Source organism: Callionymus lyra, chromosome 1, assembly GCF_982586985.1.
Source record: "Callionymus lyra chromosome 1, fCalLyr1.hap1.1, whole genome shotgun sequence".
NCBI classification, from domain to species: domain Eukaryota; kingdom Metazoa; phylum Chordata; class Actinopteri; order Syngnathiformes; family Callionymidae; genus Callionymus; species Callionymus lyra.
In genome coordinates, this window is record NC_141818.1 from 40,922,379 (window position 1) to 40,946,423 (window position 24,045).

Below are 24,045 nucleotides of genomic sequence, written 5' to 3' on the forward strand. Positions count from 1 at the left end.
GTGTCTGTCTTCTCTGATTGCGAAGTGATGTGATCTCATGTGTTTACCGTCGGACACTCCGAGGCGGAACGACTCTCAGTTCTGATCACATCCCGTTGAGGGCGATGGCGTGCTGTGGCAACGTTAGCCGCGGACAAAACAAACAGCGCTCCGCGACCACCCCGGAGATGGGTTTGCTTTTATACGTGTGCACGTTTCGACCGCGCTCACGCCGACCCCTCCGACGACCTTCCCCCTCTGAGCGTCCAGCTGGTTTTTCGCCGGGACCGCTGACTCGGATCCACAAAGATGATGCAATTTAGATTCCCGCTGGGACTCAATCTGTCGGCTGGAAGAGGAAGGGAGGACGACTACGACGGAGCGATGGTGAGGTTTTCACAATTACTGAGCTTCAACTGATTGGATAGAAGTCTGAGATTCAGGGTCAAGGACGCCCCAAAAATAGAGACTGGCATAACTTGTATAATGTAGAACGTGACACGCTTAAAATGTTTCTGATCAAGTGGAGGTTTTTAGCCCTCTTGTGATCTCATGGTCAAGGTGACCCGGAGGCCCCAGAAATCAAATGTGTGTGAGGTATCCCTTGTGTTGTCTCTGGGTCTTAGGTGAACAAACTGCATACCTATTTCTGGAAGCCAGGGAGGTCGCTCACCTTGACCCTGAGACAACACAAGGGATACCTCAAACACATATGTTTCCAGGGTCACTCTGACCCTGAGATAACACAAGGGATACCCCAAACACATTTGTTTCCCGGGTCACCCTGAACCTGAGATAAAACAAGGGATACCTCAAACACATTTTTGTCCCGGGTTACCTTAACCCTGAGATAACACAAGGGATACCTCAAACACATTTGTTTCCCTGGTCACCTTGACCCAGAGACAACACAAGGGATACCTCAAACACATTTGTTTCCTGGGTTCCCTTGACCCAGAGACAACACAAGGGATACCTCAAAAACATTTGTTTCCCTGGTTACCTTGACCCAGAGAAAACGCAAGGGATACCTCAAACACATTTGTTTCCCGGTTTACGTTGACCCAGAGACAACACAAGGGATACCTCAAACACATTTGTTTCCCGGGTTACCTTGACCCAGAGACAACGCAAGGGATACCTCAAACACATTTGTTTCCCGGTTCACTCTGACCCTGAGATAACACAAGGGATACCCCAAACACATTTGTTTCCCAGGTCACCCTGAACCTGAGATAAAGCAAGGGGTACCTCAAACACATTTTGTTCCTGGGTTCCCTTGACCCAGAAACAACACAAGGGATACATCAAAAACATTTGTTTACCTGGTTACCTTGACCCAGAGAAAACGCAAGGGATACCTCAAACACATTTGTTTCCCGGTTTACGTTGACCCAGAGACAACACAAGGGATACCTCAGACACATTTGTTTCCCGGGTTACCTTGACCCAGAGACAACGCAAGGGATACCTCAAACACATTTGTTTCCCGGTTCACTCTGACCCTGAGATAACACAAGGGATACCCCAAACACATTTGTTTCCCGGGTCACCCTGAACCTGAGATAAAGCAAGGGGTACCTCAAACACATTTTTTTCCCGGGTTACCTTGACCCTGAGACAACACAAGGGATACCTCAAACACATTTGTTTCCTGGGTTCCCTTGACCCAGAGACAACACAAGGGATACCTCAAAAACATTTGTTTCCCGGGTTACCTTGACCCAGAGACAACGCAAGGGATACCTCAAACACATTTGTTTCCCGGGTTACCTTGACCCAGAGACAACACAAGGGATACCTCAAACACATTTGTTTCCCGGTTCACTCTGACCCTGAGATAACACAAGGGATACCCCAAACACATTTGTTTCCCGGGTCACCTTGACCCGGAGATAACACAAGGGCTAATCATTTCTCAAGCTAATCGCTAACTTCAACTGCTGCTGGAATACAAGAGACACGTTAAAGCTTCGTTCAGACCAATACATTTATCTATAAAATCAATGTAGTGCAGCGAACTGTTGCGATACTATATGGCAGTGAAGGGTGTGACATGTTTCCAGCAACATCGAACTTAAAGCATTAACAACATATCTGTTGTATCAAAGGTTTAAAAATCTAAAGGTTGGGGAGGCGTGTTGAAGAAGAATTGGAAAATAAATCTAACCCATTCCATTCAATCGCGCTAGTCATGGTCGGATTGTCGTAGTTTTGTGTTTTTGTGTAGTTTTTCCTCTGGAACCTTGTCCCTGGATGGTTCTTCGTCGACCGACAAGGTTTTTTAAGTTCATCCCGTTTTTGGAACCTTTGCGGATTTATTTTGAAAGAACTATATTGCAGAACACTGATGAAGCTTCATGAAGAAGTGTCATTATTGTCAGAGTCCACTAGATGGCAGTATTTTCCGTTCCAATGAAACATAACATCATTTTTAAACTGATGGCGCCCCCTACTGACCCCTGAACAACATGAAACTGCTTCATGAAGCTTCATTATCACTAACTTGCGCCCCTAAAAGAACTGGTGTGTGGTGCAGTTGGATGAAGGATTTTTTTTCAATTATTCTTGATCTTGGTCCTGCTTTGGACTTGAGGGTTTGTGGTCTCGGGATGTTTCCGTCTCAGCTGGTATTGGACCAGTATAGTGGTCTTAAATACAACGTTGGATGACAAAAATATAGGCAAGACTCTAAAATGTCTTTGGTATGTACCTACAAGTTAGATGAGCCACGAGTCTGAAAACTCACAAGCTACTTGAGGGACCAACGGAAGTTTAGCCCAGAACCGCCGTGGTGCCGCTAGCACCAGCAAATGTATTTCCAAATCACATTTAGCACCAGCTGACGGACCTCCAGTCGTAATGCTGGTCAATTGTTTGCTAGAAATCAAACAATGGCTGAGTGAAAACACTTTGCAGCTAAATGTGGACAAAACTGAAACTGATTGCTCCTGATGATAAGGTTCCAGGGTTGAGTCAGTACTTGGTTGACTTATGTCAGTCTGTCAAACTGAGCCTGAGAAACCTGGGTGTTGTATTTTACAAAGAGATGTCTCTAGTTCAAAACTGCAGAAAACTGACCAGAAACCGTTTCCTTCAACTGAGAAAAATCTCTAAACTTGGAAAATGTTGTCACGACATGATCTGGAGCTTGTAATCCATGCGTTTGTTTCTTCTCGTCTGGACTATTGTAACAGTTTGTTTTCATGTCTTAACAAGAAGGATTTGTCTCGCCTGCAGTTGATACAAAACTCTGCAGCGAGAATTCTGACCTGCTCTAGTACAAGAACTCACATTTCTACGATCCTTAAAGCTCTTCACTGGCTTCCAGTTTCTTTCAGGATCAACTTTAAAATTCTGGTTCTTACTTTCAGATCTATTCATGGTCAGACTCCTCCTTACATCTGATCCAGCCTTACACCCCAGCTCGGGCTCTGAGGTCTGTGGATCAGAATCTACTGATGGTTCCACGCACACGGTTCTGGACCAGAGGAAAGAAATCCTTCTTTCTTCACCAAAACGGAACTCATGACGGAGGACGCTCCATCTGACGAGGGTTTTCTTTTGAATAGACCAGATGTTTAGGCTACTCCTGGATCCCCTACAGCAGGTATGGTTCTGATCTCACGGGCGTCTGCGATCTCCGTGTGTGTGGGTGGCGAGGTGGAGGTCTGGTGCATGTATACAAGTTTGAATGTGTCACACATCTCTTTGTTAGAGTCTGTACATATTTGTCCATAAATGTGCACGTCCAAAGTTAGCACGTTGCGCTTTGTCAGCGTCATCTCTGGTTGGTCCTCGGCCGGTTCTAGGTAAACAGCTGGTGTCGCCAGGAATGGACCACCTACGTATTCCTTTCCATGTGGTGGGATCTCCTGAACACAAAATATCCCGAAACCCTTCAGACAGAGTTATGCCGAGTTTACGGTAGCGCTCGTGTGGCACTATTGTTTTATTAGTGTTTGTATACACCGGCTGCGTCTTGGCAGGTTCGCTCTGTTGGCCTCCAGCTTTAATCTGCAGGCTCATCCGAAGCTTACCCCAGTCAACAGAGGGACGTCGGCCCGCCTCACTGCAAACACAAGGCTTACACTGGGGGGCATGTGTGTGAGGCCGAGGTGGGAGTTAGTCACACATGTGCACATCTTCTAGCCTTAAGAGGCGAGTTTCAAATCCAGCAGAGATCTGGAAACAACCGTCCGAGCTCGGTGGACGCGGTTAACTACTGCAGCGGCGGCGGCGGTGGCGGCGACCCACTCTACAATTATTTCACATTAGCCAGACGACTGGTGCTCGGTTTGGGTTGGTTTGGTCCAATTTTCCTCCAAGAAAAGAAATCGCCTCAGATGACATACTAAAGTTAAAGTACCTCAGTAGACTGATTTCAAGAGATGGAAGGTGTTTGTTTGAGCTCATATATGGTGTGCGTCCTGGAATATTGGCAACCTGACATCGCCCCCCCACTGACTACAGTAAGTGAGTCGAAAGTACCAAAAAGTAACACAGCCTATGACTCTGAAGTTTTTTGCGTTCATTCTTTAAAGGGCACCAAATGTGAAAACTCTCCTGACTTATTAATGTTGTAAATGTCTTCAATCTTCAAAATGCAATAGTTCATTCATCGTGACGTTGCTCCGTTTTGAAGTTATTACTTAATAAAGTTCTCTCCCGTCTTAAATCTCGCCAAATGAGATTACGGTTTAAATTAAACATTCTGACGTCACACTGGTGAAAATGTCCTCCCCTAGAAGCCCTAAATCAGTTAAGAACCTACATGTTAATTGTGAAACAAAATAAATATTTATGTAAACATGGTGAGAGTTACTTCTGCCTTTAGGAGTTTTTGTAATGTGCGCATTAAGCAGCAAACCTTTTTTTATTATTCGTTTTTAATGTACAAAACAGGAGTTTTGACAGCTTCTTCTTCTACTACTATTTAACGATGAGTACAACCAGCTGTTTGAACGCTATCGCCACCTGCTGGCAGCACGTTTTGCAAGTTTGGAAAAAGAAATAAAGAAAAAGTATGAGAATCGAAATATTCGCGAGATATTTAAGCTGGTATCAGCAGCAAAGACGTGTCATCCTCTTACTGCTGGGTGAAAATACACCTGAATGTATATGAATATACATGTATATATATGACGTAACTTCTGTTTACAATGTCACTAAGATGGAGCTGTTTAGGGTAGATAGTGTCCATCGAACCATACTCAGTTTTGTGGGCGTTTTAGTACGCCAATTTAGTGTGCATGGCGCACTAAATTTCGCATACTAAGAATTGAGATGCACTTACGCACTAAAAATACTACCTAAGCAAGTATGCGATTTGAGACACAGCATTGTTCTCCTGCCAAAACGGCACATTTTCAGTGAGCGGGGCTTAAGCGGATTTTCTAATGTAAATATCTTTATTAAATGAGAGTTTTGTACAAAAAGAAACATACTGATAATACATTAGAGGTCCTAGAACAATTAAAGACACACTTAAATCAGCACATTAGGTGCCCTTTAAGCACTGTTTTTGAAAAATGGATTAAGAACCGACACTGTTTCAGAAGTACCATTCCGGCACCAGTATTTGATACCAACTTTATAATACCCATCCCTACAGATAATCTGTAGTCACACGCCGACTACTGCTCCGCCGTGCACCCTTTCTACCTTCTTATCTCCCCATTAAATGTTGACCTATCGCATGACTGACTTTGTCACGACAAGTGGTCATCGTGGTCGAATGAAACGTTCTTTAACCTCGGATTTCCAAATTTAACCATGACTATACTCAGGACGCAGCACCTTCGGAAACCAGCACCTTCTACATTAACCCCTCAAGGAACATTAAAACATGGAACAATAATAGAACTTTAATTTGGAATATAAATGACCCTCTTGGACTGAAAGACATGAGAGTAGTTTAACCTTCAAACTATCAAGGGTTTGTTATGTCGATTTTTCCCCCACAATTCCCTAATAAGACAAATAATTTCTCTCAGAACCACTTGGTTGTTGTCGTTTTTTTTTGGAGGTGCTGCCTAATCCTTTTTTTTTTTTTTTGGTGGGGGTACGCAAGCTTCTGTTCGGCGTGAAGCCTATAATCTCTTTGAAGCTCTGTGTCGAATGGATGCGTCACCTCCTTGCACACCATGTACTTCCTTTTCCTAACAAGTGTTGTCAGGTGTAGTGTTGGGTATGAAAGGGTTTTTGGAGGGAGAAGAAGAAAATGTTCAACATATGAGATGTATATATATATATATATATAGTTTGAGGACAACAGACTTATTTGAAAGCGTTAGATCAGTTGCGTTCATCTTGGGGACCATTTGTGGCCCTTCATCAAAAAAGATTTTGTCGTTTGGAACGCACTTTGACTGTTAGTTCTATGTGCGAGCTGCACTGAACCGCCGCGGGATCACCTCGGCACGTCACACTCATCAGTCTCAGCTTGATCTGCCACATGTTTCCTCTGGAACAACCGTCCACCTCTGACATCTCGCCGGTTTCCTCGCAAGGTGTCTCTCCTAATGACCTGCGACCTTCGGCTTGTCGACCTTATTCACACCTGAAAGCTACTTTCCGAGGCTCCCTCTGAACTCTGACCCCCTTCGCAAATGGTCGTCTGTTGAAAACATTAACCAGCGACCCGCCTCCCCTTCTCTTTTTGACTTCTTCGGTGTTGTTTTAATTTCCACCGACACGTGTATGCTGTTGTGGTTCTGTGTTCTTATAGGTGTTCTTACAGGCTTAATGTTTGGACCTATGTGTTTACTTTATTTTCATGCCTGGCATCAAAACTATGAATGATACATGTGGAACAACTTGCTGAACAAACAGCTTAGAAATATCTGAAAACTTGTCTTGCAGTTTCTTCAAAGTTTCTTCATCAGTGTGAGCTTTTTAGTGGGTTTTTTCAGAGGTTTTCACCTGACTTTCATCTCTCAGGTGTGACTGGGTTACTTTGTGGGATGTCTTGAATGGAGTCGGGTCCATCAGTTGTGTTGTGGAGAAGTCAGGCTAAAGCAAAGCCGACCGTTAGAATTCATATAATGAAAAGAACAAATCAGCTAAATTAAGAGAAACAACAAGTGTTCATCATTACTTGGTCAGTCAGACCAGCCAAGACGGTGACAACCCGAGACTAAAACAGACCATAAACATTCAAGAAAAGGGACCAAGACGGGTTAGTCCTGGACCAAGGACTCTCGAGACCAAGATGACAAATAAACGCACACAATACTGGCAACGAAGCCATTTTTATTACGGCAAGTTCACTATTTTAACTGTCAGTAAGTAAGTAATTGTATTTATAGAGCATTTTTCCAGACCAGGGTCACAAACGATGAAACAATTAAAACAATACTCAATAAAATATATACCGTATTTTCAGGACTATAAGTCGCTCCGGAGTACAAGTCGCACCAGCCATAAAATGCATAATAAAGAAGGAAAAAACATATATAAGTTGCACTGGAGTATAATATAAATTTATTTGATAAAATCCAACACCAAGAACAGACATGTCATCTTGGAAGGCAATTTAAAATAAAAATAGAATAGAGGCAACAACAGGCTGAATAATTGTACGGTATGCTTACGTTACATGACACGACTGAGAACGTGCCTTGTATGTTAACATAACATATCAAGAGTTATTCAGATAACTATAGCATAAATAACATGCTAAGAAGTTTACCAAACCATCCGTGTAACTCCAAAGAACTCAAATCCAATGAAATCTTCATCCTCGGTGTCACTTTTAAACAACTCCGCTAACTCCGTAGGTAGAAGATGCGGCGCTTCCTCTTCTACGTCTAAATTATCAACACAGGCCTAGAGCGCCCTCTTGTGGTTTAGTGTGAAAATAACATGTGAAATGATATACCGGTAATAATGTGTTAATAATTTCACACATATGTTGCTCCAGAGTATAAATCGCAACCCCGGCCAAACTATGAAAAAAACTGCGACTTAAAGCCTGGAAAATACGGTACTTAAAGGGTTAAGATAACATCGAGAAACAACAGGAGTTCCAGAAAATCAAGGAATAGCCTGAAAGAATAAAAATGTCTTAAGATGTTTCTTGAAGGAATCAGTAGACTCCACCTAAACTGTGTATTGTTCTGTTGTTCAAGTGCTTTGTGGCCCCTGGTCTGTGAAAAATACAAATATTACTTACTTACTTACTATCATAGCAGGATTTATTTTCTGAATGTGTGTTTGTTGTGTTAATATTGTGTCTTAATGTACTCAGTGGACTGGTGCCCAGTCCAGGATACCTCTTAAGCATCACCCCCAAAGTAGCTCAGGCTGACCCCAACAGGGAACTACCTAAAAAAAAAGAAGAGAATTTTTCAAAAACTTACAAACCAACAAACCTACAGAGGAATAAAACATCCAAGCGAGTTAAGTCAAGTCAAGAGAAACATCGCAGACTCCAGTAGAAATATTATAATGAAGACAATTTAGTTTTTTCGAGACAGGAAATGTTTGTGCTTGTCCAGGAAACCCTGACCAATTAAAGGGTCGAAAAAAATGATCATAGAAATACGTGTTTCTTTTCATCCGTTCCGGTGGTCCGACCCGGTGCGTCGGTCAATAATAATATCCGAGGCTCCCCCCTATTGCGATTGACCACCAACACAGAAATCTTATTTTCACACCGGGACGTCCGACCGCGACCCACTTATGATGGATGTGTTATATTATCGGAGCAGGTGGGGGGGCGGGCGACATCTGATCCCTTTTGTGATTCATCCCCTGCACGTTTAAGAATAAAAAGACCACCAATGCGTTTCACCTCTCATGTGGTCAGGCCAGGAGGAGGAGGAGGAGGATCTGGAGATTTGATGCAGACACATTTGAAATCCTGATCCTCCGATCATCTGCTGCACTTGCCACACACCGAGCCGGTTCCTCGTGCGGTGTCGTCCTTGATAGCTACTTTCATTTTTTCTTCTTCTCCCTCCTGCAAACCCCACTTTAGCCGGATTAAGTTTAATTTCAGCGTACACGACAGAGACAGCGGGAGGTTTCGCCGCTAATTCGAGACACAGGGGCTTTTTTTTTTTTTTTGGCAACTTCTTTTCACCGCAATCACAGAAGTTTTACACACACAAAAAAAAACAAGCCGTGGCTAAGGCTGAACTTTAATGCGCACTAGTTATCAGACGCCCTCCGCACCCCCCCCCCCCACCCGACCGCCGCACATATAATCACACACTCGACAACTACTAACGTGAGAGTACAAAAAGCTGCGGGTGCACTTGAGGAGCCCGGGGGGCCCCCGAAACCCACAGTAATGGTGTCATTAGCCAAAGGGTTTTGAAGCCAACCTGCCAACCTTTTTTTACCTTTTATTATTGGCACCAATGAGGTGTCAATTGCGAGCGGGATCTAGATGTCGGGGAGCGGTTCGGTCCTCTTTGATTCCGGCATCTGCGCCGAGTTAATACACGGTTTTTAATTCTCTTACAGCGCTCTCCTCCCGGGGCAGATGTGATAAGGCGACATGTACGAGTGTGTTTCTGCTTAGTGAGCGGACCACCAGGGGCTCTGACAAGTCCCCCCACCACCCCGCCCCCCCCCTACAAATGATTGCGTTGTGATCAGTGCTGGTAATAGTTAAAGCTTCAAAGGACGAGCCCTCGGAGGCTGCCAGCTCTCTTCTGGCTCTCAGATCGCAGCGAAGCACTTGTCTTTCTGCCACTTTTCACATGTTAAAATGGATAAAGTGTCGTCACTTTTCGCAGAAAGATAAACTCAACTTCCGAGAAGAGGGTCGACCACAGAGCGCAGAAGTCCAACTGGTTAACCCTTGTGTTGTCTCGTGACCCGAAGGCCCGAAACTAAATGGGTTTGTAGTATCCCTTGTGCTTTCTCTGGGTCAAGGTGAACCGAGGCCCGGAAACAAATGTTTTTGTGGCATCCCTTGTGTTGTCTCTGGGTCAAGGTTACCTGAAGGCCCAGAAAAAAATGTGTGTGTTAGCATCCCTTGTGTTATCTTTGGGTCAAGGTGACCTGAAGGCCCAGAGAAAAATGTGTTTGTTTTCTCTGGATCAAGGCAACCCTGAAGGCCCGAAAACAAATGTGTTTGTAGTACCCCTTGTGTTGTCTCTGGATCAAGGTTACCTGAAGGCCCGAAAACAAATGTGTTTGTAGTACCCCTTTTGTTGTCTCTGGATCAAGGTGACCTGAAGGCCCGAAAACAAATGTGTTTGTAGTATCACTTTCGTTGTCAAGGGGTCAAGGTGACCCAAAGCCTGAAAACAAATGTGTTTGTAATATCCCTTGTTTTATCTCTGGGTCAAGGTGACCCAAAGCCTGAAAACAAATGTGTTTGTAATATCCCTTGTTTTATCTCTGGGTCAAGGTGACCCAAAGCCTGAAAACAAATGTGTTTGTAATATCCCTTGTTTTATCTCTGGGTCAAGGTGACCCAAAGCCTGAAAACAAATTTGTTTGTAATATCCCTTGTTTTATCTCTAGGTCAAGGTGACCCAAAGCCTGAAAACAAATGTGTTTGTAGTATCCCCTGTGTTGTCTCTTGGTCAAGGTGACCCAAAGCCGGAAAACAAATGTATTTGTAGTATCCCCTGTGTTGTCTCTTGGTCAAGGTGACCAAGAGTTCACCAACCATTGTTGGTCTAGATTCCCTCTCAGCGCACCTGTTATATTCTTCCCTCGATGACCCTCACCTTTCCTTCGTCTCCTTGTGGTTCGCATTTCGAGCCTTGGCTGCCTCAGGACCTCGAGCCTTACGTTAGCCAAGTGTTCTATTTGGGATTCAACCTGTCTTTCCCTTTTATACCATCCTCCAGCACATCCCTTTGTCAGGTCCTACTCTTTCAGTCCTAGCCTTGTTATCTCGTGGCCCTTTATGCTCTTTGTTGTCCACCTTTGCGCCCTGACTAGTCCTTTTTCTTGAGCTCTTCTTGGTACCTATTGTATATTTTATATTCTATAATGTGTCTATACTGAATTTTGCCTGTAAACTTGTCCTGGCTTATGATCCAAACCTACCTCAAGAAATGCAGAAAGCGACCATTAAAGCTTACCAAAAACCCATTGAAGGTTTATCAACATATTCCCACAAATCTGTTATGTTTTCACTTTTATTTTTGGTTTTATTTTGTTCTCTCACTTCCTGTTTTCTTCCCCCCCACTCCACTTATGGCACACAGCTGGACCTCATGAGTGATCAAGACCCCTACTTCAGCCACCTGAGTTCAGACCTGTGTGACATATAAAAAAAAAAAAAAAAAAAAATAACAACTATGCACCGGTTTGTAGTTAGCTTCTTCATACCCGCCTTTGGATTATTCTTGTTGGAAATTTTGCATTTTTTATAAACCCTTTGCCCCTGTACCCGAGTACTTTAGTTTGTTGTTGTTCAGCAAGTGTTTTGACCTCCTTGTTTTATTTTCTGTTTCTAGGTTACCTGTTGTTTTCTTTGTCTCCTGTTTTATTCCCCCGTTCGGTAGACGTTTTTGGAGATTTTTTTCGACTCTGGTTTTCTTTGTAAAGTATTGTTTTCGTCTTATTTATTAAATGTGTCGTCTGCTGGTTACTCTCACCTGCACTCGGGTTCCGCCTAGTTTATATCGTGATGACATCTTTCAAGAGTTGCATTCAGTGCAGAAACTCCTGAACAACCGCAAGATTAAACAAGGTTTGTAAAAATAAAATAAAAGCCTTCCTGTTGTATATAGCGTGTAAATTTGGGGCAGAAATAAAAGTTCAGTGAGACAGGACCTCATGTTTGGACTACAGGGTGAGCGAGAAAGAAGGTTTGAAAGTGATTTTCTTCAGATAGAAAGCTAGTTTAAAGATTCTGGTTTACCTTTTATTTGTTTGCATGATTCTTGATTAAAACCATGCATAACATTTAATACCTAACAAACTAGTTAACAGCACCTGGACATTGAATTGGCAGAAAAAGGTAGATGAGTTTATTTTTTTAAATATCTGCACCATTACTTTAACTGGACGAGATGTTTTTGAAGGTTTTGCCACAGAATTCAGTTTGACAATTTGGTGACGAAATCTTCGTTTCCACCGCTTTCAAGTCACGCGACCGGCCTCCTTGTTTAGTTTCCCACCGTCTCCAGTCTTTTGCACACAGGTGAGCTGTCACACCTCCCACTCCGCACCCTCCAATTACACCGTGCGACCCCTGGCTCCACGGTTCACACACTCTCAGGTGGCTTCAGACAATGGGCGCACATTTGCTCGACGGCTTTTAAACCCGCGGTCCTCTTGAAGTATCTGATGGATGGTGACGGCTAAAAAGGACAAAAAAATGATCAAACTAAAAATCCTCATGACGGTGCGTTTAATCATTCTCTCCATGGCCGATCGCGGAGGAAGGTAAGGATTTATTTTCCACACTCCAGCTCCGACGTATTGAATGTCAAGACACCGTTGGTGGCCTCCAGCAGGATCATCTGACATGAGCCTGTGATTAGTTAGTAGCTTCATATTTCATGGTGGGTATAAAAAGATTTAACAACAGTTACAAGTTTAACACTCCGTCTCCTCTTCTTCGTCTGAGCTTTATTGTTCAGGGCAGAATGTTTTAATGAGTCGCTGTGATGTTTGTCTCCCCTTCAATGGTTTCCAGGAATACACATCTCTGTTTTTTAGATGGGAACACTTGGAGTAAAACCATCGGTGTACTTTTTTTTTTTTTTTGCCCAAGACTATTCATTAAAGATGCCGTTTTAATGTCTTATAGAAGTAAAATATTTATGATCTTCTATGCGAGTATGATGTAATTATGGGATAGCAGTAAATTATAAAATATGATCACATTAGAAAAAATAATCTAAAAATTAAAATATAACGTGTCATTTTTATCAAAGATTTAAAATAAACTAATGTGAAACTAAACTCTCCTGACTCACTCACATGTTTCAAATTTTGAATTCTTCATCTCCAAGATGCAGTAAGTCTCTCATCATGACCATGTTTTGAACTTATTACTTTATAAAGTTCTCCTCTGTCTGAAATCTGGGCGAACGAGAGGTTACAAGAGCAGAGTCCATTATGACGTAACAACGGCTTCACTCCTCCTCCAGCCAGCTGTAATCAGGCACCGCTTTGTTTATACAACGAGTCCCTTGGAGGTGGAGACTTCCGAGATTGATGACACACAGTGACAACATCTTGATCTTTGACCAATCACAGCATGGTGGGCGTGGTTATAATAAACTAGATTTCACCTCCAGATTAATGTCAGATAAGTGTTTTCAGTGGGCGGAGCTTAAGATCATTTTCTAATGTAAATATTTAAATGAAAAAAGTTTTGTACAAATACACACACAATTGATACAATAGAGTCGAACATCTATTTTTTAACACTTAAAACAACACTTTCATTTACCTTTAGGAATACTTTTGTATTCATAATGAGGAATGGTATTATGTAATTATTTTTTTTTAGTACAGTAGTTGCCAAAAATGATCAAATCCAACACAAATAATAATTTATTTTAAATTCATCCATCGACATTAACTTTTCAATGAATCCACTTTTATTGATCAATTCGTTCTCTCTATATCTATTAATTATCTATTAATATTTTATTTTTTTACTCTACCCGACCTGACCCCAGTGTGTGCTTTTGCCATGTGTTTCTTGGAGGGTCACTCGGTGCTCCCTGACCTGAAGGATGTTGGTTTATCCATCTGTTTGTTTAAGATTACACTTCTTGAAAGTATAGATACTGATTAACTTTCCTTACGATGTATACTGTTTTTAAACCATGTGATAAAGGCGACTTCTTTGAAATATGTATCAGAATAAATTCATTACAACAAAAATGAAGACTTACATTTATAAATACCTGTGAATGATTTTGTGTTTTTCTTTTAATAAACACACAGTCATGGGTTACTTACATGATTTTCTCGTCTTCAGGCCGGTGGAGCTGGCTCTGGAAGGATCCCGGCCGGGGCTGTGTCGCTTTGGTCGGACGACCTCCTGCTGTCAGGGTTGGAGGAATTTAAATGGAATTTGTCAGCGTGAGTGACTCCTGAGTCCGTGTGTCGGCAGGGATGAGGTCAGAGGTCATGAGGGAAGAAAGATCTAGAGTGATGAACGTGAGGCCGACCAAGACTTCTATTACACAAATCAAGTTAATTTTCCACTTGTGTTGCAAGTTTAGTTGTGTCTGTGTGTGTGTATATATATATATATATATATATATATATATATATATATATATATATATATTCATTCATTTTCTACTGCTTTATCTCGGGGTCACGGGGAGACTGGAGCCTATCCCGGTATCATAGGGCGAGAGGCAGGGGACACCCTGGACAGGACGCCAGTCTGTCACAGGGCACACAAAAACACACAACCATACAAATAGTCATACCTACGGACAATTTCTCAAAGTTTTCAATCAACCTCTATGTTTTTGGACTGTGGGAGGAAACCAGAGTGTCCGGAGGAAACCTAGGCATCACAGGGAGAACATTGAAACTCTACACAGAAGGGTTGTCTCGGCCTGGAGTCAAACCGGCAACCTTCTTGATGTGAGGCGACCGCGCTAACCATATATATATATATAACAGTATAAAAGTATACGAAACATGTCACAGCTAAAGGCCGTTCACTCAGTCTGGTTCTGCTTGAGGTTTCTGCCTGTTAAAAGAAAGTTGCTCATCCGTACTGTCGCTAAACGTGTGCTCACTGTGACTCGGGGTGTTATGATTTGACACATTCTAAATACAACAGAGTATAATGGATCTGATCGGCATGTATTCCACAGCTATTTGCGAGGTCCCTTGTGTGCACGGAGGCTGCGTTCATCCGGACAAATGCTCGTGCTCCAGAGGATTCACGGGACCGCTCTGTGATCAAGGTATTACCGCGCTCGAAACATTCAGATATTTTTTTATCGTCTCGCTTGATATCGCGAGACTCTGTTGGGTCCAGATGTGAACGAGTGCGGCTTCGTGGAGCGACCGTGTTCTCAGCGTTGCATGAACACGCCCGGAAGCTATCGCTGCTACTGTGACCCGGGTTACACCCTGAGCTCCGACGGAGTCGCCTGCACCGGTGAGTAACTGCCATCGTCAACACGCTGCTTGTTTTTGATCGTATCTTTGCATCAGTTAAGTACTAAGGTGCATTTTTCATTCCTATTCTGTGCAAATGGCTTCGGTTAAAGATATTTGGAATGTGTCCGGTACGCGGTATGTTTTCCAGGAGAGACCTCCTGTTCGTCTGCTCGCTGCCAGTTCGGTTGTCGGCTACAAATGGGAGAGGTTCGTTGTGTTTGCCCGATCGGCCTCCGCCTGGCAGCTGACAACAAAACCTGTGAAGGTGAGTGTTCATAAAACGCTTTCATGGAGTTTTTTCGAGGCCACAGTATCAGACTCCTACGTACCAAGTCGTATTACCAATATATGGACCTTCCATCCCTTCGTTCTCACACATCAGCCTTGACTTCAAGTATTTATCGAACTCACACAGGCATTTATTTTGACCTTGTTTATCCTACATGCGGAAAAACTATTTCTACTCCATATGGGATTCCACGACTCTTCAGAGGCTCCAGATAAGGACAATAAACCCGAATGTTTGATTTCAATCATCTGGTTTATGGTGTCACTTATCGATAAAAGTGAAGCCATTACAAAAAGTTGCAGTTCTTAAAGTGTCCACTTGAGGCTGGCTGCAGTATGACTGGAAGTCATACAGACTTTATTAATAAATACAAATCCTGTCGAAAAAAAACACTAGAGAAAACTACTTTTACTTTTGCCATACATGGTGATTTTTTTTTCCTGGCATTTCTCTTTTACTACATTCATATCTAAGAGTATTCCTGAATTAATATAAAAGAAAGAAGTGGAAATAAACGATTCATTCAAGATGGCCGCACCTAAGAATTCCCTCCAAAAGCTTGGTTCAGTTACAGACTGAAGTTTTATCGCCTTTAACCAGTGATGGTCTGATGGAGCTTCATGAAGCAGTATCATGTTGTTTAGAGGTCAGTAGGTGGCGCCATCAGTTTAAATATGATGTTATGTTTCATTAGAACAGCTGTTCAAAACAAAGGAAAATGGTGCAGAGATCGCCATCTAGTGGACTCTGTTTAATGAAGCTCCATTAAACCATCACTACCTTTAACCCCAGATGAGGAGTCGCCCTACATCATTTATCTCTTTTTTAGTTTAAAAAATAAATAACTGGAAATTCACCGCAGTCTAATTGTTTTATTATTATAGCTTCATTTCAAACCTATTATTATCGTCAGATTATCAACAGCTATAATCAAATAAGCAGTTGAAGGAAGTCGACTTAACGAACATTTTTAATTCGTCCCACTGTTCAGGAGAACTCTTACGTACATTTAATTTTAGGGAAGTCAAACCTCTGTATCCCTTTTTTTTTCCCTCCACCTTTTGGACTTAAATGTTTCTTGCTTTATGTAATGGGAACGTGTTGCTTAACTGTTCCTTGTCCCCTGCTGTGATACCAACGAGTCTCACTTATTTACAAGACACATTAGTCAGCTTTCTTCTCTTAGCTCATTTCTTCCACGTTAACACCAGCCATGACTCCAACATGATGCTCTGCCTCAGCCAAATTTATACTTTCACTTGGAAGAACACAACTTTCAAAGGCGTTTTATTTGGTTAGTCTTACTGGACTTTTGTGAAATTTTAGACCAAGTTCAGGAGCTGACGTTAAAGTGATGGTTCACCCACAATTCAAATTTCACTTAGTTTCTACTTGCCCTCATGTCGACTTTGAAATTACAAGCAAAATGTAACGATAACTCGTCTTCATCTTCGTTCAAAAAGACACTTAAAAACATCAACTGACACTTACAATGTGCCCAAGTTGGAGCTGGATCTGAGAAATCTGAAAAACTGGGAGTTTAAGTGTTTCTTTTATATATATATATATATATATATATATACACACATATGTCACAGTAGAGACTGGAATCCAGGAGAGTCCGGAACTCTACCAGTAGAGATTGGAATTCTTCTAGTGAATCGGGATATGAATATTTGGGTTCCAATCTCTACTGGTACTATTCCAGATTCTACTAATATTTGGAATTCTACCAGGACAATCTCCAATTATAATAGGAGAAATTCGGATTGCATCAAAATGTTCTGGAAAATATACTGAATCATTTCATACCTAAAATTTCATATTAGTTTTAGATATCTGATAACCCCTCTGTTAATACATATTGTAACATGTTTTTCTTGCACTTAGATGTCAAACATATGCTATATACTACTCACTATTTTTACAATTGTATCCCTAATTATTAAAAATTTTAGGTGAACTATCACTTAGCTAAGGCTAATTATATAATATAATTATCATAACAATGTTTTGTCCAGTCTCTACTGTGACATATATATATATATATTGCCTATAACTCCCAAAAAGATCGGATTACTCTAATCGAAAATAATCCTAACCCTTGGTCAACATGAGGGTGAGAAGACATTTCAAAGTGTCGGTACAAAGCAAGACTTGGTCAAAGTAGTTATTAGCGACCATGTCATTTTGGAGGTAAGTGTTGTTTTGAGCACAAAGCAGGAAAAAAAACATAAAAGAAGCTAGTTCTTCTGATGTGTTTTTTATCATTTATCTGGACGGACGAGGACCAGGGTGTGCAAAATTACCTGCTAGCGCTTTTTGTCGTGTTGCAGATGTGGACGAGTGTCAGCAAGTCGCTGAGGTTTGTTCGTCGAGGAAGACTTGCAAGAACACCTTTGGCAGCTTCGTCTGTGTGTGCCGGGGTGGCTTCGTGTTGGGGACCTTCCAGGGATCAGCGCGGTGTCGAGGTACGAAATAATTTCAAACAGATCGAAGATGCTTCAACCAATAGATTTCAAACAAATGTGTAGAGGAACTGGACGAGCCAGCTGTCGAAAGTGATGGGCTGATCATTTTTGAGCTGATGGCGCCACCTACTGACTTCTGAACAACATGACACTGTTTCATGAAGCTTCATCAGCGCATCTCTAGTAAATTGTAGTGATGCGCTGATGAAGCTTCATGAAACAGTGTCATGTTGTTAAGAGGTCAGTAGGTGGCGCCATCAGTTTAAAAATGATGTTTTATTAGAACAGTTGTTCAAAACGAAAGGAAAATAGTGCAGAGACCGCCATCTAGTGGACTCTGAACATAATGACACTGCTTCATGAAGCTTCATCAGACCATCAGTAGTAAACAGAACTCATAATGAAGTAAGAATGGGAAGAAATATTTGCGAAAAAATTGCACCGGTAGAAAAATCTGTGACTCCACTTTAATGTTTAAAAATCTTTAAATTGGAAGATTAGGATTCAAAGCATCAGAATTGGGTGGAAACAATTTTACATTTAAAATAATAATAATATCTATTTGTATAGCGCCTTTCTAGACCAAGGTCACAAAGCGCTGTGTACAGTGTATTCATTATACAATGTAAACGTCTTAAATTTGTCTTAAAAATGCCGAGACCTTGTTAGCGTAGGATATAACTGTATTTTCCTCCTAATGTTTTTAAAAAAAAGGTATTTTTACACGTACTTTGGAATTTGTTAACTGCCGACATTAAGCCACTTTGTGGGTTATATGTTGGACTTTTTCAGCTGCTGCGAAATCTGGTCTTTATTGACGCTGTAAATGACAACGCAGCCCAGGCCCACATGTTCGGCTCGTCTTTCTTAATAGACACACACACACACACACGAACACACACAGAGGGATCATGTGAGGATGTGTTTGGCAGTGCACGATATATAGGCTGTAGCTCAAATGACTCACCCACTCGGTGGTGGGCTCACCCACACCATGTTCTCCATTTTCATCCTTGTGATGTGCAGAATATCTTTTAAGCAGGTTTCAGATTAACCATGCACCCTCTTGCTCTTATGTAATGCCGCTCTGGAACCTGTAAATATACGTCCTACGAAGGAAAGACGGTCCAAGAGTATCGTTTTTTTTACTTGATTGAAAACAATGCTGAGAATCGTCGAGAGAAACGATCGACTCTCCCCTTCTTCGCAGATCAAGACGAGTGTCTGACGGGGTCTCACCGATGCAGCCGCTACGCTAGGTGCGTCAACACCGACGGCTCCTACACCTGCCGGTGTTCGGAGGGCTACGCCGGGACCGGGTACGCCTGCCGGCCCACGGCGGCCTCCCGAATCCAGTCCGCGATGTACTTCAACTACAAACTCTCAAAAAGGACCAAACTCATTCCACCTGCTAACAAAGACTCTGAACACCACTGACGGGCTTCAAACGAGACAAAGATTTTAGATAATTTTATATTCGTCATCGTAGAAAACTTTCTAAAGGTCGTTGAGAACCGGAAACAATATCAACCATCAGGAAGTAGCCTGATGTACTAGTTCACCCTGATGACGGAACTACACACCCTACTTTTACGACACATTAAACAAGCTTTATGGGTTTGTATAAATAACTTTATTACTACCGTATTTTCCGGACTATAAGTCGCAGTTTTTTCCATAGTTTGGCCGGGGGTGCGACTTATTCTCTGGAGCGACTTATGTGTGAAATTATTAACACATTATTACCGGTTTATCATTTCACATGTTATTTTCACACTAAACCGCATCGTCTACCTCCGGAGTTAGCGGAGTTGTTGAAAAGTGACACCGAGGATGAAGATTTTATTGAATTTGAGTTATTTGGAGTTACACGGATGGTTTGGTAAACTTCTTAGCATGTTATTTATGCTATAGTTCTCTGAATAACTCTTAATATGTTATGTTAACATACCAGGCACGTTCTCAGTCGTGTCATGTAACGTAAGCATATACCGTACAATTATTCAGCCTGTTGTTGCCTCTATTCTATTTTTATTTTAAATTGCCTTTCAAGATGACATGTCCGTTCTTGGTGTTGGATTTTATCAAATAAATTTCCCCCAAAAATGCGACTTATACTCCATTGTGACTTATATATGTTTTTTCCTTCTTTATTATGCATTTTACGGCTGCTGCGACTTGTACTCGGAGTGACTTATAGTACGGAAAATACGGTAATTATTATTATTATAAGATTTTACTCTTCAAAATATTAGTGTTACAGTGATTCATTCATCGTCTACCGCTTTATCCCGGGGTCGCGGGGAGACTGGAGCCTATCCCAGTATCATAGGGCGAGAGGCAGGGGACACCCTGGACAGGACGCCAGTCTGTCACAGGGCACACAAAGACACACAACCATTCACACACACACTGTCATACCTATGGACAATTTTCCCAACGTTTTCAATCAACCTCTGTATGTTTTTGGACTGTGGGAGGAAACCAGAGTGCCCGGAGTAAAGCCACGCAACACGGGGAGAAAATACAAACTAATTAATACAAAATACGTTTGGTCACTTCCTGGTCTGACAACACGTGTGACTTTCATCCGCAACAGGAATAAACATGTGACGACGCCGATTGGCTCAAACGTGTTTGAAGTCAAATAATTAAAAAGTAACTGTACGATGCAATACAAGTCTGAGTAACAGTGGTTTATTTTATTTTAAGTTTTAAAAAAGTAGTGTACAATGTCAAGACAATCAGCGGCAAACTATGTCGTTCAAACTCATACCATTTAGGGTAAAAAAAAAGAATCCCTTTAAGATAATGTTTCGTGTCAAAGACCAATTTCTTTCAAATCGATCCATTGAGATATTTTTCAACATTTTTTAAATAGTCGTACGCATTTTCTCACGTAGAAAGTGCCTGAAAATGGTTCTCGCACCCAGTGTACTAGTTCATTGAACGATGGTTCATGAACTAGTACAGATTTTGGACGAACGCTTCCGTGAACGCGTTTATTCTGGTGTCTGTGAACGTCACACTCTCAGGCCGAAACCCGCTAAAACACACTAAACCGGTCTTAATGTATCGCGGTAAAACACCCAACCTGGCACCACCAGTGGCGAACAAACACTTACATCATCAATCCAAAGAGCAGCATTTAGTCTACAAAGTATCGAGGATTATTTCTATATTTTTACAAACAAGTTTCATGACAAGGTTGGCGAGGATGGAAAATAAACTTTAAATTTGCACGTCAGGACCGCGAACGCATCACTGTTACTGTGACTGAATACTGAAATACTGCCCCGATGTAAACCTGGTTCTTTAGGGTTCAAAATGAGATGATCCGGATCATGAACTCTTCATTTGATTTTTACGTGCCCACTTTAATGTCATAGCCATTTATTCATCATGTATTCATCATATTCTATACTGTATTTCACAACATCTTATAAAATTCCTGTCTCTTCTTACAATACTGACCATTTTCTTCAATAGTTTCTAATATGACCATGAAATCTGATGAATATATTTAATGTTAAAAATATAAACGCTGACTTTGGTTATATGTGGGCTTTGGCAATCCTTTTTAATACAATTGGTGAAGTGGACTTTTAACTACTTCACGTAGAAGTTCACTTTCTAACCTGCTTACACCGTCTATGCTACGTTTTGTTCAAGGGGATGATGACGACAAACTAGATTATATTTCCCTTCCATCAAATTGATTTTCTTGTAAATAAAATGCTGACCTCTGCTGGATCCGAATCAAACTTCCCAGAAAAATGTTGCTGACAAAATTGAATTAAATACAAGTGACTTGAAAGGGCGTGACGTGAAACCTTCCCAAAAATTCGCAGTAATGTTTTCATACCTTCCGAGTTTGTCCTCCTGTGATGCCACAGGCGAAGTTTTCAGACCTGGGACATCACACACCGGCCAGACTACCACACAGCAAGAGAGCTCAGACAGGTCAAACCAACCAAATACCAGGAATCCTAGTCTGTCAGCAGCCGTCTGGAAACCTCTTCCTGCGTTCAGAGGGAGCAGGGATGGAAATTAAAGTTTGTTTTTGATGTTTTTTCTCAGGTCAATTTCACCGTTTCCTTCCGAAACGATTAAGATCGTGACCCCGGAGAGTGAGAGAGGTGGAATTGCAATACTTTAGGATAATAACTGTAATGGTAGTGGGACGGTGGTAGGGGGCACTGTCAGGGTCTCGCCGCGGAGGGCCCGGAGAATTGCCAGTGAGAACAAGCAGCTGCTGCCGGCTGAAGGGTCCTGCCACTGACCCTATTCATCCCAGCAGCAGGTGTCACTTCAAGTCCTGCACACACACACATTCTCATCGCCACATCGCCTTGTGCACATTGTTACACACACACACACACACACACACACACATTATCTATGTGTTAGGGGGGACCTGGAACTACTTACAGAGAACAAAGAGGGGAAATCAGTAAAAAATGCAGCCTCTTCGAATAAATCTCACCACAATGCTGAGAAAAATCCCCGACCTCACCCGGAGAAATGCAAGAAAAACCTGGTTTCTCTCTTTCAAAGCAGTCAAAAGTGTCTTACAAAAGCAGAAATAGAAGACATTTTAGATAAAAGGAACCAGGCCCCCTCTCTGAAAAGGACCTCACACCACGTTTTGTGTAATTCCCAGCAGAATCTGGTTTATTTACCAAAAAATAATAAGATTTAATGCCAAGCACTTAGGCTACGAATAAAGGACAACAAGTGGTGGGCACACTGAAGGGGGCTTAGAGACAAAAGAGGGGATGACGCTGGAGTGGAAATTCTCCCTCTTCTTGTGCTTGTTATTTTCTGGTTGTCTGTTTACATGACACACCAGATTCTACATGGAGAAGGGGAAGAGTGGTGCTCGAGCGGGGCGCAGAGAGGCCTCCGCGAGATCCCGGGAAAACAATAAACACGACAGGGCGACACAAGCGCTCGCACTGAAGGCATTTTTTTTTTTTTTTTTTTACGAATCAAAGCCCTGCCATCGTGTTAAAAAAGCAAAATCAACATTCGTCCTGAGAAAGTGAGCAACGACGCTGACAAGTGCAGGGAAGCCAACGACAACACAATAGCGGGGATGCGGGGAACAAGCGTGCCACCCACGTTGCTGAAAGGCTGCACTTTTAAACACCACTACTGGACTGTAAAACCACTAAAACCCCTGTCCTGCCCACACCGATCTTTTCTCTTTAGCTTGAAATAAGCCATTCCTTTCTCCCAGTGCTCCAATGAAGGAGGCTGCTAACTCCGGACCTACATGACATTCAGGCACCAATTACCTCTGCCAAGGAGGTCATTTAAATCCGTTGGTCTATTTTAGCAAATATAGTTGGATGGAGGGGTGGGTGGATGGATTAAAACTTTCTTCTCCGTGCAGGCTTTTCCCTGATTTTCTGGGACTCCTGTGTTGTTCTCGTGTTGTCTTGATCTTTTTAGTGTATATTTTTTGAGTATTTTATTTTGACTGTTTAAGCGTTTTGTGACCCTGGTCAAGAAAAGCGCTATGTAAATGTAAATTATTTACTTTCTTACTTACTTATGGATCGGTTGGTGGGTGGGTGGATGGATGGATGGATGGATGGATGGATGGATGGATGGATGGATGGATGGATGGATGGATGGATGGATGGATGGATGGATGGATGGATGGATGGATGGATGGATGGATGGATGGATGGATGGATGGATGGATGGATGGATGGATGGATGGATGGATGGATGGGTGGATGGATGGATGGATGGATGGATGGATGGATGGATGGATGGATGGATGGGTGGATGGATGGATGGATGGATGGATGGATGGATGGATGGGTGGATGGATGGGTGGATGGATGGATGAACATAATTAAATAAAAACATACGTACAAAACATAAAAAGACATATAAATAATTGAAAAATTGTCAACAAAAAGTAAAAAAAAGTGCATGTCAAGCATGTTGTAACATCTAATAGCATATGGAACAAAAGGATGTCCTCACGTTCTGCAGTGCAGGGAGAGGAGCCTGTCAGAAGAAGTACTGACATACATGGTAGTTACCATACTAAAAAAACAACATAGATTTGAGTGCATTTCATTTCGATTTTTGGGTTATTAAACCTGAAAATGTTTTGTTTTTTTGTAAAAATTCAATATGGATTTACAAAATGTATTTAGAGTCATTACAGTAGAGCAATTTGTCCAAAACTCACCCAGCAAGTGAAACAAGCATAAT

The 24,045-nt window shown here is 42.0% G+C and overlaps 1 protein-coding gene across 1 annotated transcript; it reads left to right on the forward strand.

The window, feature by feature from the left end:
• Nucleotides 1-12,325: 12,325 nt before the first annotated feature.
• LOC148089516 (epidermal growth factor-like protein 6) lies at nt 12,326-19,571 on the forward strand. Its single transcript, XM_087786063.1, has 7 exons — nt 12,326-12,345; nt 13,898-14,001; nt 14,757-14,849; nt 14,924-15,046; nt 15,197-15,313; nt 17,674-17,808; nt 19,019-19,571. The coding sequence occupies exons 1-7, from the start codon at nt 12,326-12,328 to the stop codon at nt 19,243-19,245; spliced, it is 819 nt and encodes a 272-aa protein (XP_087642189.1). The 3' UTR covers nt 19,246-19,571.
• Nucleotides 19,572-24,045: the final 4,474 nt, after the last annotated feature.

Bases quoted from the DNA above. Each gene is read 5' to 3' on its own strand.
- LOC148089516 (XM_087786063.1), top strand. From the start codon at position 12,326: ATGGCCGATCGCGGAGGAAG. The intron at 14,850-14,923 runs GTATTACCGCGC...TGTTGGGTCCAG, and splicing joins GGGACCGCTCTGTGATCAAG to ATGTGAACGAGTGCGGCTTC. The intron at 17,809-19,018 runs GTACGAAATAAT...CCTTCTTCGCAG, and splicing joins GGGATCAGCGCGGTGTCGAG to ATCAAGACGAGTGTCTGACG.